This window comes from Typopeltis vanoorti, chromosome 4 (assembly GCF_054136105.1).
Source record: "Typopeltis vanoorti isolate ZY-2024b chromosome 4, IOZ_Tvanoo_1.0, whole genome shotgun sequence".
NCBI lineage: Eukaryota > Metazoa > Arthropoda > Arachnida > Uropygi > Thelyphonidae > Typopeltis > Typopeltis vanoorti.
This window is the reverse complement of record NC_143552.1, coordinates 51478504-51492618: the sequence shown is the minus strand read 5'-3', so window position 1 is coordinate 51492618 and position 14115 is coordinate 51478504. Positions and strand designations below refer to the sequence as shown.

General features: G+C 36.5%; 1 protein-coding gene across 5 annotated transcripts in view; it reads left to right on the top strand.

Annotated features, from left to right (window-relative positions):
- LOC150107295 (ELMO domain-containing protein 3-like) overlaps window positions 1-14115 on the top strand; it is a 287770-nt gene that overhangs the window by 86176 nt on the left and 187479 nt on the right. For all 5 annotated transcript variants that reach the window (XM_090391155.1, XM_090391154.1, XM_090391150.1 and 2 more), the window contains one exon: window positions 3992-4080. In XM_090391155.1, coding sequence (XP_090247281.1) covers window positions 3992-4080 — 89 coding nt within the window. The remainder of the gene's footprint in view (window positions 1-3991; window positions 4081-14115) is intronic.

Below are 14115 nucleotides of genomic sequence, written 5' to 3'. Positions count from 1 at the left end.
GTCTCTTTGTAAATTAGCAATCAGTTTCCAAAGTTTGGTATTTGAAGTGTTTGGAGATTTAAGTTGTGTCAAAATTCTTGCCACCTAGTTATTTGTAATATATTATATTTTTGTTTAATTTCAGCATTTATCTTGTTGTACTTGATCCTGGTTTCTGGAGAGCTTCCAATTTTTAAGATGTTAAATAATTCATTTTGTTTAGTTATTTTACTGGCAAGTTCCTGGTGAACCTTTGTGTAGTTTGAAATAACTTTTCTCCTGTATCCCTTTGGGATACTTTTCTTTGCTGCATTTAGGATAGTATTCTTCCAAGTTATGTAGTCTTTGTCTAAGTCATCATGGTATGTGTGATCTTTCAGCATTTTACTTCATCCTTGTATTTTTACTTGCATTTTTCCCATTTTGCCTTCTGGAAGTTCCAATGATATTTTCTTTTTTGGGTGGGTCTATTCATTTTTGGGTTCAGATTGATTAATATTGGGGTATGGTTGCTTGCTACTGGTTCCAAAACAGACCAAATATCTTTGTTGTGAAGATCTGGAGACTCTGTAGTAATATCTAGGGCATCTTTTATACCATAAGAATGAGACAGATAAATGGGTTCTCCACTGTTGAGAGTTATTAGTCCTGTTTCATCTAAGAAATTACTCAGGTTTTCTCCTCTTGGGTTTATTTCCTCAGAACTCCATAACAGATATTTGCTATTCATGTCTCCTAAGATAATGGAGTTTTCTTCACTGAGATAGGATAGGCTGGAAAGATTTGGTCAAGGTTTGTCAGGAGGATGATAACAATTAAATATGTTTAATGACTTTTTACCTGGTTCCAGGTATATGGATTCCTTGTATTTCAGTTCCTTCTGCTACTATCTAGCTCAACAACTTTATATGACAAGTTTCGGATTAGTGTCAGAAGCCCTCCTCCATTTTGGTCAGTAGGCCTATCTTGTCATATGATATCATAGTTTTTAATATTTAGTCTGCTGGTTTGTCGAAGTTTGGTTTTCTGGATGCAGATAATATCAGCATCATGTTTGTCAGCTAGTAGTAATAGTTCATTTAGTTTTTCTTTACTTGCTGGAGTAACGATACCATTTAAATTATTGGATGATATTAATGTTTCTTGTAATGGGAAATGATTTGCTTATTTCTCAACTCTGACATCATTTTCAAATCAAGAGTTGCATCGGCTGCCTTATACACGGTAGCATAGGTATAATCACTGAAATTTGTCTCCATGATGGGGAAAAAAAGAAATCCTGCTGTCATTAGATCATCCAGAGGGTACCACGAGGAGGTGACAGTCAGACTTTGCCCTCCTCTTTAATTTATAGTATAATCAAGAAATGTCTGAAAAAACTTTCAGACATTTCTCTAATCCATAGTACTTTAGTAATAAGGTGCGACACCTTTTGACTACTTGTATATGGAAATATGACTGTATTACTTCATCCTTGGTATCACTCCTGAGTCTGTCTCCCACTGATGAGAACTCAATAAAGGTCAAAACCAATCTGGGTAGTGCCTCTTCTCATAATACATAGTACATTGCATTATGGGATACTAAGGCAATTAATATGAAGTCATTAGCCTCTATATACAAAGTAGCCCAGTTGTGACATTACTTCACATGCAGATTTTTATTTGTTTACACTTGGATAAAGGATTAAACCAAGAATATGATTTCTTGGATCTATAATTTATAGTATAACCAAATGAAAAACTTTTAAACACACACATTCACTTCCTCTTTGAGCACTGACCTTTCTTACCCTGTGTTACCCTGTTGACCCTGAGTCTTCCCATTTCCCTGTCTATCATGCAAACTTGTTCTCTCATTCTTTATCCTCATGCTAGCCACTTCTCCATTCTTAAGCACCACTTTAATCTCTCTCTCTCTCCTTACTCTTCTGCTCTTTCACATTGCTTGTTACTTTCTCAGATTCATTCTCTGAACTCATTGCTCTCCCTTCCAGCAACAGTCTCTGCAAATAACTGACACCAAAACCATTCAAATGCATAGCATCACTCTTATATAGTTCAATTTTCATTCTTTAAACTCATTCCACACATTAACAAACTGCAGTCCTTTCTCTTCACACATTTCTACTGACATATCAGTCATAATCCTTGCTTTCCACCTTATCTTATCGCTATCATACCTTGACAACATACTGGCTACCTTTTCTATCACACTATTATTATTCTCAAAAACCACCTGATACCCAGTTTTATATTCGCCTTGTTTTCAGTCAAGTCATTTGTTCCTACTACTACTACCAGCAACTCTTTTGCTGGCTTACTCCTCATATTCAATGTCTCAATCACTCTGTTTATTATACCTCCTGGAAAACAAACCTTGAGCATCTTCTCCTTTGCCACACCTCTAATAATCAAATCTCCATTCAACACCACCACTCACAAGTCTTTCATTACCTTTTTCATACCAACATAATTTGTTTTCATCTTCTTCATTCTTCTATACATATCTACAGTTCTCTTCATTTTACTCTACATCCTCTTCGTCTCTTGCCTTATCCTCACCAACTCAGCTTTCAAATCTTGTGTCATTTTTCCACTATCATTCACTCTCTATCTTATCATCAGTATCACAAGCTTTTTTGCCATCAACCCTGCCTGCAATCTTACCATTAATTGTATTCTGTTTTTCAACATCATTATTGCACACTTTATTGTCAATTGAACTCTTTTCCTCACTATCACTTCTATACACTTTCTTAACATTCACACAATCTTCCTCAACAACCATTTCAGTTATGATGCCATGTTCCCTACTCTGATTTAAACAAGCCTCATGGTCCATCAGAATATTGCATTTCCTGCATACCCACACTCACACCTTTCTCTTATTCAGCTTCTTCACATGAGCATTTGCAATATCTTCCTATGCATACATACTGTGTTCATGGCACCATATTATTCTTGAAAAATCCATGGCAATCACTTTATTTGTCTTTCCTGCCAATCTATGCAAGTCTACCTCTCACTGCCATTTTGTACCAGAGCACTGACAAGAAACAACGAATTTAAAGTAATACTGTCTAAGAAATTTAACCAAACACCATTTTCCACACTCAAACATCACTCAGTAGCACTCAATCTAAAAATTAGATGATATCATCACATAATAAATATAAAATTAACTTATCTTGTTGCTGCACATACAACAACTAATTTATATTAATAATGTCACTTTTAATATATTATTGTACAGCAATTTTGATTACATCTTATGTAAAATATTTTGTAACAAGTAGCCTTAAAACTATTAAATGTTTGTATGGCATAACTTGTTGGTTTTATTTCATTAGTTTTTGTTTATTATTGCAATAAACCCATTTTATTTTTAAATGATGACATATTTTTTCTCCATATAACTAATTTATGTTTTAAGTATTTGCTTTGTAATTTTTATCATAATTATAGATTTTTAAATTGCCATTTCAATAATTCTCACAGTTGTTTTAAAAACATTCAAGGGAATACTACAACCCAGTATATATTATCTACTGACCAAAAATAAATTATTTTAACCTCATCTTCAACAGTAAACAAATAGATTTGTTATTTATTTTCTGTTGCTATTTCCTACATGATTAAAATGCTAGGTCAAGCAATTAGTAACTCTTCTCACCAACTAATAGACTCAAGTTCAAATTCCAGTGTGGAGTTGGATGTTTGTGTATATCTTTAGGCAGTGAATGATTTTCATATTGCAGTGTGAGGACATCACAACCATGCTTACTGATGGCAAAAAAAAAATTCCATGTCTGATTTTTGGAAAAGAGTTTCCAGATTATCAAACCATTATGACTATTGTACTAAAATCCTGTAGATTTATAACCTATCGTGGGTGGGATTTCCACTTTATTTATTTAAAAAAATAAATAAATAAAGTGGAAGAATTATGAAATGCCATAGTCATATTTGCTAGTCATATTTCTTTATATTATTTTCTCTCTCTTTCTTAGGTTTTGGAAATCTCTACCAAAATACTTTACCAGTAACATATGAAGAAGTGTATCATTATTTCAGAGCCAAAGATATGAATGATTATGAGGTAAATTCAAGGACATAATAATAATATGGAAATAACTACATAGCCTTTAATATATAATTAGAAGGTGCAAGATTCTAAGAATATTGACATATAGGGTGGATTACAAAAAAAAAATTCTTATATCCTATTTTAACAACGAATGTTTAATAGAAAATAAATGTTTAAGGTTTCATTTCTCAACATACTACATTTGAAATTGTGAAACTAAATCATTTTCTACTGTTTTATATATATGGCTTTGTCTGTGTGTGCATGTGTGTGCGTGCGTGCGCACGTGTGCAGCTCTCTATTAATAATACACAGAATTAATCAAATCATAAATTCCGATTTAAAAATATTAAAATAGTATTCTCCTCTTCCCTTAATATATGTCTCATGGGCTTTGTATAAAACTTATAAGTTTTATACAAACCATAACAGACAGAGCTACTGTGATGGGGTGGCTACTCCTATTTACATTTTTTGCTGTGTATACTAATTGACTGTGTTCTTTGTTTTTCCTGTTCTGTGGAATAAAAATCTGATTTTGGGGAGGAAAAACTTCCACCTCCGTATGAAACTGTCTAACTCTAGTTGAAAAGTCATTAAAAGGTTCCTTTATCTCACATTTAGTTGAAAAAGTCTTTATAAAAGGTTCCTGTAATTCATCTTCTGACTGCATCAAATCTACTTAGATCTTGGTCTTGCTCTGGGTTTTAATCTTGTCAATTTGGCATAAAACACCTGGTTTACTAACATTATGTCTTCCATTCTGTTTAAGTGACCTTACCACCTTAGATTACTTATGCTCATACATTCTTGAATGGCAATGTCAAGTTCCTTCTTAATATCTTCATGTCTAATGTTATTCTGTTATTGATACCTTTATTAGAGATTAGAGATATTCAGTTGTTTGCAGATGATGCAAAGTTGGGACAAACCATGAAGAGTAGTGAAGATGTTGTGGCTTTACAGGAAGACTTGAATAGATTGAGTGATTGGGCACGGAAATGGGTATGTGAATTCAATGTTGCAAAATGTAAGGTTTTAAAATTTGGAAAACAGAGATGGGATGCAGAATTTATGCTTGGTGAGAATATATTGTTGGAAGTAGAGGAAATAAGAGATCTGGGGGTGATAGTGGATAAGGATCTAAAATTTAGGGGACACATCACCAAAATTGCGAAGACAACACAGAGGCTTCTGGGAATGATGCAGAGGACACTGATGTGTAGAAGTAGGGAGATTCTTGTTTTGTTGTGTAAGGCTTTGATTAGGCCACACATGGACTATTGTGCCCAGATTTGGTCACCTGGTTTTCAGAAGGATGAAGAGATGTTGGAAAGGGTCCAAAGGCGACTGACTAAGGTAGTTTCTGACCTCTGGAATGTCGAGTATGAGGAAAGATTGAGAAGATGTAATTTGCAGAGTCTGGTGGACAAGAGGAAGAGGGGGAAATATGATAGAGACCTACAAGTTGGCAAGGGGTTGTTATAGGATCAATGGTGGAGAAGTTCTACAGAAAATAGTGAGAGATCAGGGGGAGAACCAGAGGTCATCCCTGGAAACTGTATAAAGAGGGTGTGAGTAGGGGAGTGAGAGGCAGGTTTTTTTCATGTAGAGTTGTAAACGATTGGAATGCCTTGCCTGAGAGTGTGGTGTCTGCAAGGAGTTTGAGTGTGTTTAAGACACAGTATGATGAGGTGTGGTGTGTGTGATAAAAGGACCTCCCAGATGAGTCTTTGACTCCATGAGGTCTTGGGGTAGTAACAGTAGTAATAATAATAATTACGGGTGCTTAAGGATCAAAGTTGTATAACTGGGATGAGACTTCCACATAGCCTTTTAAGGAATGCAGAGAACCAACTGGGGGCTTCTAACCTAATGTCCAATCCTCACCTTCTCGTGGTGCACCTTGTTTGGTATCTACCTGGATAATGAACAAACAAGGATTGGCTGGCAATTTGGGATTTTGCTGATCAAATTTGTATTCTTATTGGCTTAAACTACAATGTAAAATGATGGTATAACATGACAGAATTTCTAGCCAGCTTGGACATTACCTGGTTAAACAAGGCCCCCATTGTTTTTGTCAGGGAACCAAGTGAAGTTTCTGACTTTTCGCAAACAGTGAAAAGTCAGAAACTGGAACAAATCCCAGAACACGTCTCAACTCAGCATCAACACAGTTCAAAATTGGTGCTATCAACATAAGAAGAAGAATGGAAAAGAAATGGAAATAGCAGAAGAATTATATATAAGTACCAGATCAACACAATAGTCATGACTGCAACAAAAAAGACAAAAATAGGTGAGATCATTCTAAGCAACAAATACAAAATTTTATATTCTAGCAATAACAAGCAGGGAAAAGAGTAGCAGCAATGGTATTCAACACTAAATATGAGGATAATCTACTTGAATAGCAGGCAATATCAAGTAGAATCTTGATACTGCCTGCTATATGGGAAACTGGACAGTGAGACTTATTTGTGCTTATGGTACCACAGAAGGTTCTACCAAGGAAGAAATGGAGGATTTTTTGAGGCATTAGAGAAAGCAGCTGGCACAACAAAAAAGGAAAAGGTGGTCCTTGTTGAAGATCCAAACAGTAGCATAGGAAATGATTACCAGACATATCATTATTACCAGACAGAGCTTTCAGAGCTGCTCAACCTTGATTTTGCTCAATCTTTCACTGTAGACAGAAATACACAAACATCATTGAAGAAAAAATGAGAGTTTGAAAACAATCCATAGTGAACTCAGTGAGTTAAAAAAAGCAGTGAAGAAAAAGAAGAAGGCATATTGAAAGTTCCTTGCAGGTAAATCAGCTTGTGTGCTTAGGGAATATAGAGAAAAATGCAAGAAAGCAAAGCACTGTGTAAAACTAGCTAAAACAAAAGTCTGGAAAGATTTTGATATGAACATAGAAAATAAATATCAGGAAGGTGGCAAAATATTCTGGAGGCTATTAAAAAAAGCTTAGAAATGGAGAAAAAATTACTGTAAAAGGAATCAGAGATGATAAAGGTGACCAGAAATGCAAGCAGGTAAAAGCCTGAAATGTGGAAAGGCATCTGGAGTAGATGAAATTTGGCCAGAAATGATCAAATATGGTGATATAAAAGCTTTACAGTGGCTGCATTGCATAATTCAGAAGGCCTGCTCAGAGGGTTTAATTCCATATTATTGGAGCAGAACTCTCATCTATAGTATTAATCTATAAAGAGGGAAATAAAACTGAATGCGACAATTACAGAGATATTTCACTACTGAGTGTTTCTGGTAAGATTTATGCAAGTATACTTAGGAAATTACTAAGAAAAATTGTTGAAGAGAAGCTTGGTGAAGTACAAGCTGGATTCAGGAAATACAGGTTGTCAAGGATCAGATTTTCACTTTATGACAAATAGTTGAGAAATCTTGGGGATAACAAGAATCTGCCTGGTTGGCTGAGTGGTTAGCGTGTCCACTCTCCAGCCAAGAGGCAGTGGGTTCGAATCCCACCATGGGCATGGATGTTTGTGATTGTCCTGCAAACTTTGTGTGGAAAGGGAATCTGCGACCCTACCACTTATTCTAGCAGAAGACATCATTGCCAAAACCATGTGAGGTATGGCAGTGACCATACGGCGTCTGCAGACGTAAAATGTGAAAATTTTTTGATCTGGAAAAAGCATATGACAAGGTACCAAGAGGAAAGCTCTTCAAAATGCTATGGTGTAAATGGGACATTATATCAAGCAATACATCGTCTCTGTTTAAGCTGTAAGTCAGCAGTTAGACTTGAAGGACGTACAGAAAGATGGTTTGAGGTAACATCAAGTGTGTGACAGGAGTGCACATTATCTCCACTGTTGTTCATTATCTATATGGATCACATTATGAAGGAAAGTGGCATCAAAATTGGTGATGTTAATCTTAGCTCTTTACTTTATGCAGATGATGTTATACTTCTGAATAAATACAGTACAAGTCTGCAAGATTCTCTGACTTAATTGAATAACGGATGTAATAAATTTGGTATGAAAATCAGCAATAAAAAGACAAAGACATTGAAAATAAGCAGAAACATTGAAAACATCAAGTGTATTCTGAATGACAAACCTATAGAACAAGTAAAACATTTCAACTATTTAGGCACAATTTTTAGTGAAGATGGCAAACTAAATATGGAAATAGACAACAGAATTAGTAAAGATGGTATGGTAGGAAGTAAGCTGAATAAATTTATATGGAATAAGAAAGAAATTAGTCAAAACACTAAATTAGTAGTATACAAGACCATGTTGAAACTAATTTTATATTTTTAGTTTAATCCTTTATCCAAGTGTGAGCAAACAAAGTTTGCGCCTGAAGTATCTTCAGGAATGGGGCAACTCATGGCAAAGGTGGACTGAGTTCTGATCACTTTCCTTGGGGGGTGTGCTTTGCATTATCCCATAATGCAAAGCACACCCCTTTGCAGACATGTATAATGCTATGCATTATGGGAAGGGTCACTACCCACACCGGTTTCACCTTTATTGAGGTCTCTTCAGTGGGAGCCAGATCCACATGTGATACCAAGGTTGAAGCAATGCAGAAGCCATATTTCCATATGCCAGTTGCCAAAACATGTCACACCTTATTATTAAAATACTCTGGATTAGAGAAAGATGTTGGAAGTTTTTTTTCACTTGGTTAGACTATAAATTATATATTTAGTTTAATCCTTTATCCAAGTGTAAGCCAACAAATTTCCCAGTCCTGAAGATATTTCAGGTGCAAACTTTGCACCTGAAATATCTTCAGGACTGAGTAATTATAAATATATAATTTATAGTCTAACCAAGTGAAAAAAACTTCCAAGAAACTAATTTTAGTTTCTGAATCTTAGAGCTGAGTTAGAAATAAAACACTTGATCCAAGACTAGAGATCTCTGATAAGAGAGTTCTGTTAAAGATTAATGGAGTGAACAGATGGCTCATTGGCAGCAGCACATTAAAATGAGGATATTAGGAAATAACTTGCCATTGTTAGCATTCAGGAATGTGTTAGTAGAGCTAATCTCAGGTGTTATGGTCACTTAAACAGAATGGGAGAGGAAAACTTCCCTGCAAACCTGGCAAATATTATTTGCCAGGTTTGCAGGAAAAAGATCCAGAGGAAGACCAAGATGTAGCTGGATTTAATAGTAAAATGCACCTTAAAAGATATCGTTATCTTGACAGATAACAGATTAATTTGGAGAAAAATTGTTGATTGGAAGTTATAGTAGTGAACAAATTAATCTGAATACTGGCATTTTTAAAGAAAAATTTTAATTTTGCAAGAAAATAAGTACAAAAATTAAACTCCAATTTTAAATAATAATTTTTATGTGCTCCTCTGTTCCTAATAAGTTTATTAATTTGCTTAGGCATAGACTCTACCAATGTACAACACATTTTTCTTATTTCTGCATCTTGAAACCATATTTTTATAATGGATTGTAATAAGTTATCCTTTGTATCAGAATTTAATTTTCTAAGTCTCTTTTTCACTATGGTCCACAAATTTTCTGTTGGGTTAATATCAATAGCCAGATAACTCAGTAGAGTTATCTGGCTACTGAAGCAATTGGATGTGATTTTTGGTGAACTCTTTCACTTTTTTTGAAGTATCACATGGAGGGAGATCCTGTTGGAAGATGGGTCTTTGTCTTTCTGAACCTGTGGGATCACTCTCTTCTCCAGTATTTTTATGTACTGGTTACTTTTCATCATGCTGTCAACAAGTACAATTGGTGGGAGTTTGCAAATCAGCAGCTTTGTGGCAGGAGAAATGGTACCTGTCTCCCTAAACCTCTTTAAAATCACATTAACAGTACCCAAACCAACACCATACTCATTGACAATTGTCTTTGCATCATGAATGTGTGCTGAGAAAGAGTACATATTTTTGATTGCTTTATCGGAGATATATCCATTTAATAGCTACACAAAATGAATAAAACACTATGAATGTCAACTTGTTTACACTACTTAAAATGCACAACACTGTTAATAAACATCATAGAGACAGTTAAAACACACAGAACTCAACCAAAATAGTGAACTAAAACCAAACCCGATGATAGTAAACTGAAACCAAAACCAAAATTATTGTGAGCTGAAATGAAAACCAAAATCTTGATGAAAATTCAGCTTGTTTGGGTTAATTTGTTCCCTAGTGTAGTAATGGTGTAACTTTTTCATGTAGTACGATCATAATTATCTTGTTTATCTCCCTGAGGGTACATATCAGGAATTTGATGATGATTATCATCATTATGATGATAATCATAATAATGACCAAGAGTGACCAAGATGATAGCTGGTCTACGGAATGAACCTTATCAGAACAGGTTGCAGATTTGTGGGTTGCAGAAATTGGTTGATAGGTGGAAAAGGGGTGATATGATTGAGACATTCAAATTACTGAAGGGTTTCTATAAGATTAATTCAGAGGATATTTTTGAGAACAGGACTGGTGGTGGGAGGACTAGGGGCCATACATGGAAACTGGGCAAGAGTGTGGTTAGCAAGGGTGTTAGAGCCAGGTTTTTTATTGGAGAGTGGTGAATGAGTGGAATAAGCTGCCAGAGTCTGTTCTGAGTGCCATGACTGTGAATGAGTTTAAGGCGAAGTATGATAGATACTGTGTGAATGTTGAATAGTTGTTCTTGACTTAATGTTAGGGCCTCCCTCGATGAGTCTAAGTAATAAGTCTAAGTAAGTTGCCCGTAATAATAATAATAATGATAACATTAACACACCTGTCATGGAGCTAGCAGGCTCACTGTGGGAGGTTTATTCAACTGACAAAAGTCAGTTGAGGGTGATTTTAACATATTACTAGAATATGATGTTAATGCAGGGAATGTTAAGGATTTATCATAATTAATTTGAAAATCCATAACACTCACTGCATTAACAATATATTCCAGTAATGTGTTCAATTTACCCACAATTCTCCATGTAAAAAAATCTACTCCTCACACCCTTCTTTACCACACTCTTACATAAGAGTGTGGTAAGACAGAGAGGAGTTTAGGAGGGCCATAATCACAAATGACATTATGTGCAGGTTATGCAGACAGTGTGGTGTGGAATGAGTTTGATGGGCAAAAGGATTTATACAAGATGGATGGCCTGCATTTGAATGGATTTGGTGTGCGGAGACTGGAAAAAGTGTTGCTGAATGAAGTGAAAATGGATGTGCAGAACCAGGGAAACTAGAACTACCAAGGAGTGGATATGCGGACATCAGTGAGACAGTTGAGTGTAAGAATGTATATAATGTACTCGAGCCAGTACTAAGGACAAAAAATGGGAATGGAATATTTAGAATAACGCATCAAGATAGGGGTGGACAAAGGGATCACTGCATTTCATGTATACTAATTCCAGGAGTATTAGGAACAAGAAGGAAGAATTTTTGGCCTTGATTGGCTCTTTCTGGCCACAGGTTATTGGCATTAGTGAAACATGGCTGACGGAAGATAATATAGTTAGTGGGATAGAATGTGTAGGTTATAGTGTGTTTAGGAGGGACAGAGAGAATAAAATGGGGGAGGGGTGTTATTGATGATAGCTGATGAACTGCAGCCAAGGAGAATTAAAGTTGTATCGCAGGATAGTGAAAAGAGCTCATTTGAGGCTATTTGGTGTGAGATTGAGACTGGCAGAATAAAATATACAGTTGGGTGCTGCTATAGACCAGGTGATGGAATAGATGGTGGAGATAGTATGCATAAACAAATTGATGAAATGAGTGGAAGGAGGGTAATTATTATGGGGGATTTCAACTATGGTAACATTGATTGGAAGGAGGAGAGGACACATGTGAGGAAGGAAATGGATTTTATTCAATTATTAAGGGATAACTATCTGAGACAGCATGTAATTGAAAATACTAGGAGTGTGAGAGTGCTTGACCTGGTAATAGTATCTCAGAATTTGACTGTAATGAATATGACCATGTTGCTACCTATTGGTGAGAGTGATCATAAGGTCTTGACCTGGGAGATGGCTAAAGGTGTGGAATTTTCGATTAAGACATTGCTTGGATCAGTGCCATGGCATGTACAACTGCAAGGGCTGGATGTCGATAGAGCATGGGAAGGGTTAAGAAGCATTTACACGAGGTTATGGCTGATTGTATACCTAGGGTCCGAATAGTAAAACAAGTAGAGGTTAAATGGATGAATAACACATTAAGCTTGAGCTGCAAAAAAAGAAACAACTGTGGAGGGAATTTAAAGAAAGGGGTGACCTGCAGGCACATGAACAGTATAAAGCGCAGGCCAGAAGGGTAACGAGTGTGGTAAAAAAAGTAAAAGCAGATTATGAAAGGAAACTAGCTATGCAAGCTAAAGAGAATCCCAAACAGTTCTTTCAATATGCTGCAAGCAAGAAACAACTGTACACGGCAAAATGATTTTAAGGAATGACGATGGTAAGGAGGTCACTGAATCAGTCGATATAGTGGAGTTACTGAGCAAGCATTTTGCAAAAGTATATCATCCAGGTGGTGACATTGAAAAAATGAAGGAACCATTAGTTTATATGGGAATTGTGATGAATGAAGTGGAGGTGAATAGTCTATTACAGAACCTTAATGTGAATACATCTGTGGGATTGAGTGGTATATGGGCACGGGTCTTGTGTGAAGCGGCTAAGGAATTATCAGTGCCCTTGACCATGTTGTTTAATCTGAGTCTCGGGTCTGGTTTAGTCCCAAAGGTGTGGACAGTGGGGAAAATAGTTCCACTGCATAAAGGAGGATCCAAGACTACGGTTGCAAATTACCAACCGATCAGCATATGAGGAGTCGTTGTCAAGGTCTTGGAGAAAGTAGTCAAGGGAAAAATACAGGAATGGATTGATGAAAATGAGATACTGTATGGGGGACAGCATGGCTTTGTGAAGGGTAGATCATGCGTCAGTAACTTGCTCAAGTTTTATAACAAGGTGACGGCTGAACTAGATAAGGGTAATGGGTTTACAGTGATACTGCTGGACCTGGCAAAGGCGTTTGACAGGATGCCACATGGAATTCTAATCCGTAAACTACAACATATGGGAATGGATATAGGGTTGGTGAGATGGATAGGTGGGTGGTTGATGGAGAGATATGAAAGAGTAGTTTATTCAGGAGTAGAGTCCAAAAGATGGCCTATGACTAGTGGTGTGCTGCAGGGTTCTGTTCTTGGACCACTGTTGTTTAATCTGTTCATTAATGATATAGGGAAGGATCTAAGAGGAACAGTTCATTTGTTCGCTGATGATGCAAAGTTGGATAGGGCGATAGTGAATGCAGAAGATGTCAAAATCTTGCAGGATGACTTGGATAGATTGGAGTTCTGGGCTAAGGAGAATGGATGTCAATTTAATATGACAAAATGTAAGGTTATGCATTTTGGGGTGAAAAGATTAGCAGCAGTATACCACATTGGTTGAACTGTACTCCAGGAGATTGATGAGGCCAGGGACCTGGGAGTGTTGGTGGATAGGGAGATGAAGTTTAAGGGGCACATTGCAAAAGTAGCTAAATCAGCTCATCAACTCACTTGGTTGTTGAAAAATACCTTGACAAGCAGAGACAAGCAAGTTATTGTACCTCTGTACCAAGCCTTGATAAGACCTCATCTCGACTACTGTGCCCAGATTTGGTCACCTAGGTTCCTTCTTGATGGGGAGGAGGTAGAGAGGATCCAGAGGTGAGTGACTAAGATGATAGCAGGTCTATGGAATGAACAGTATGAGAACAGGTTGAAGATTTGTGGATTGTAGAAATTGGTTGATAGGTGGAAGAGGGGAGATATGATTGAGACATTCAAATTTCTAAAGGGTTTCTATAGGATTAATTCAGAGGATATTTTTGAGATCAGGACTGGTGGTGGGAGAACTAGGGGACACCTATTGAAGCTGGGTAAGAGTGTGGTTAGCAGGGGAGTTAGAGCTGGGTTCTATACTTTTAGAGTGGTAAATGAGTGGAATAAGCTGCCAGAGTCTGTTATGGATGCTATGACGGTGAGTGAGTTCAAG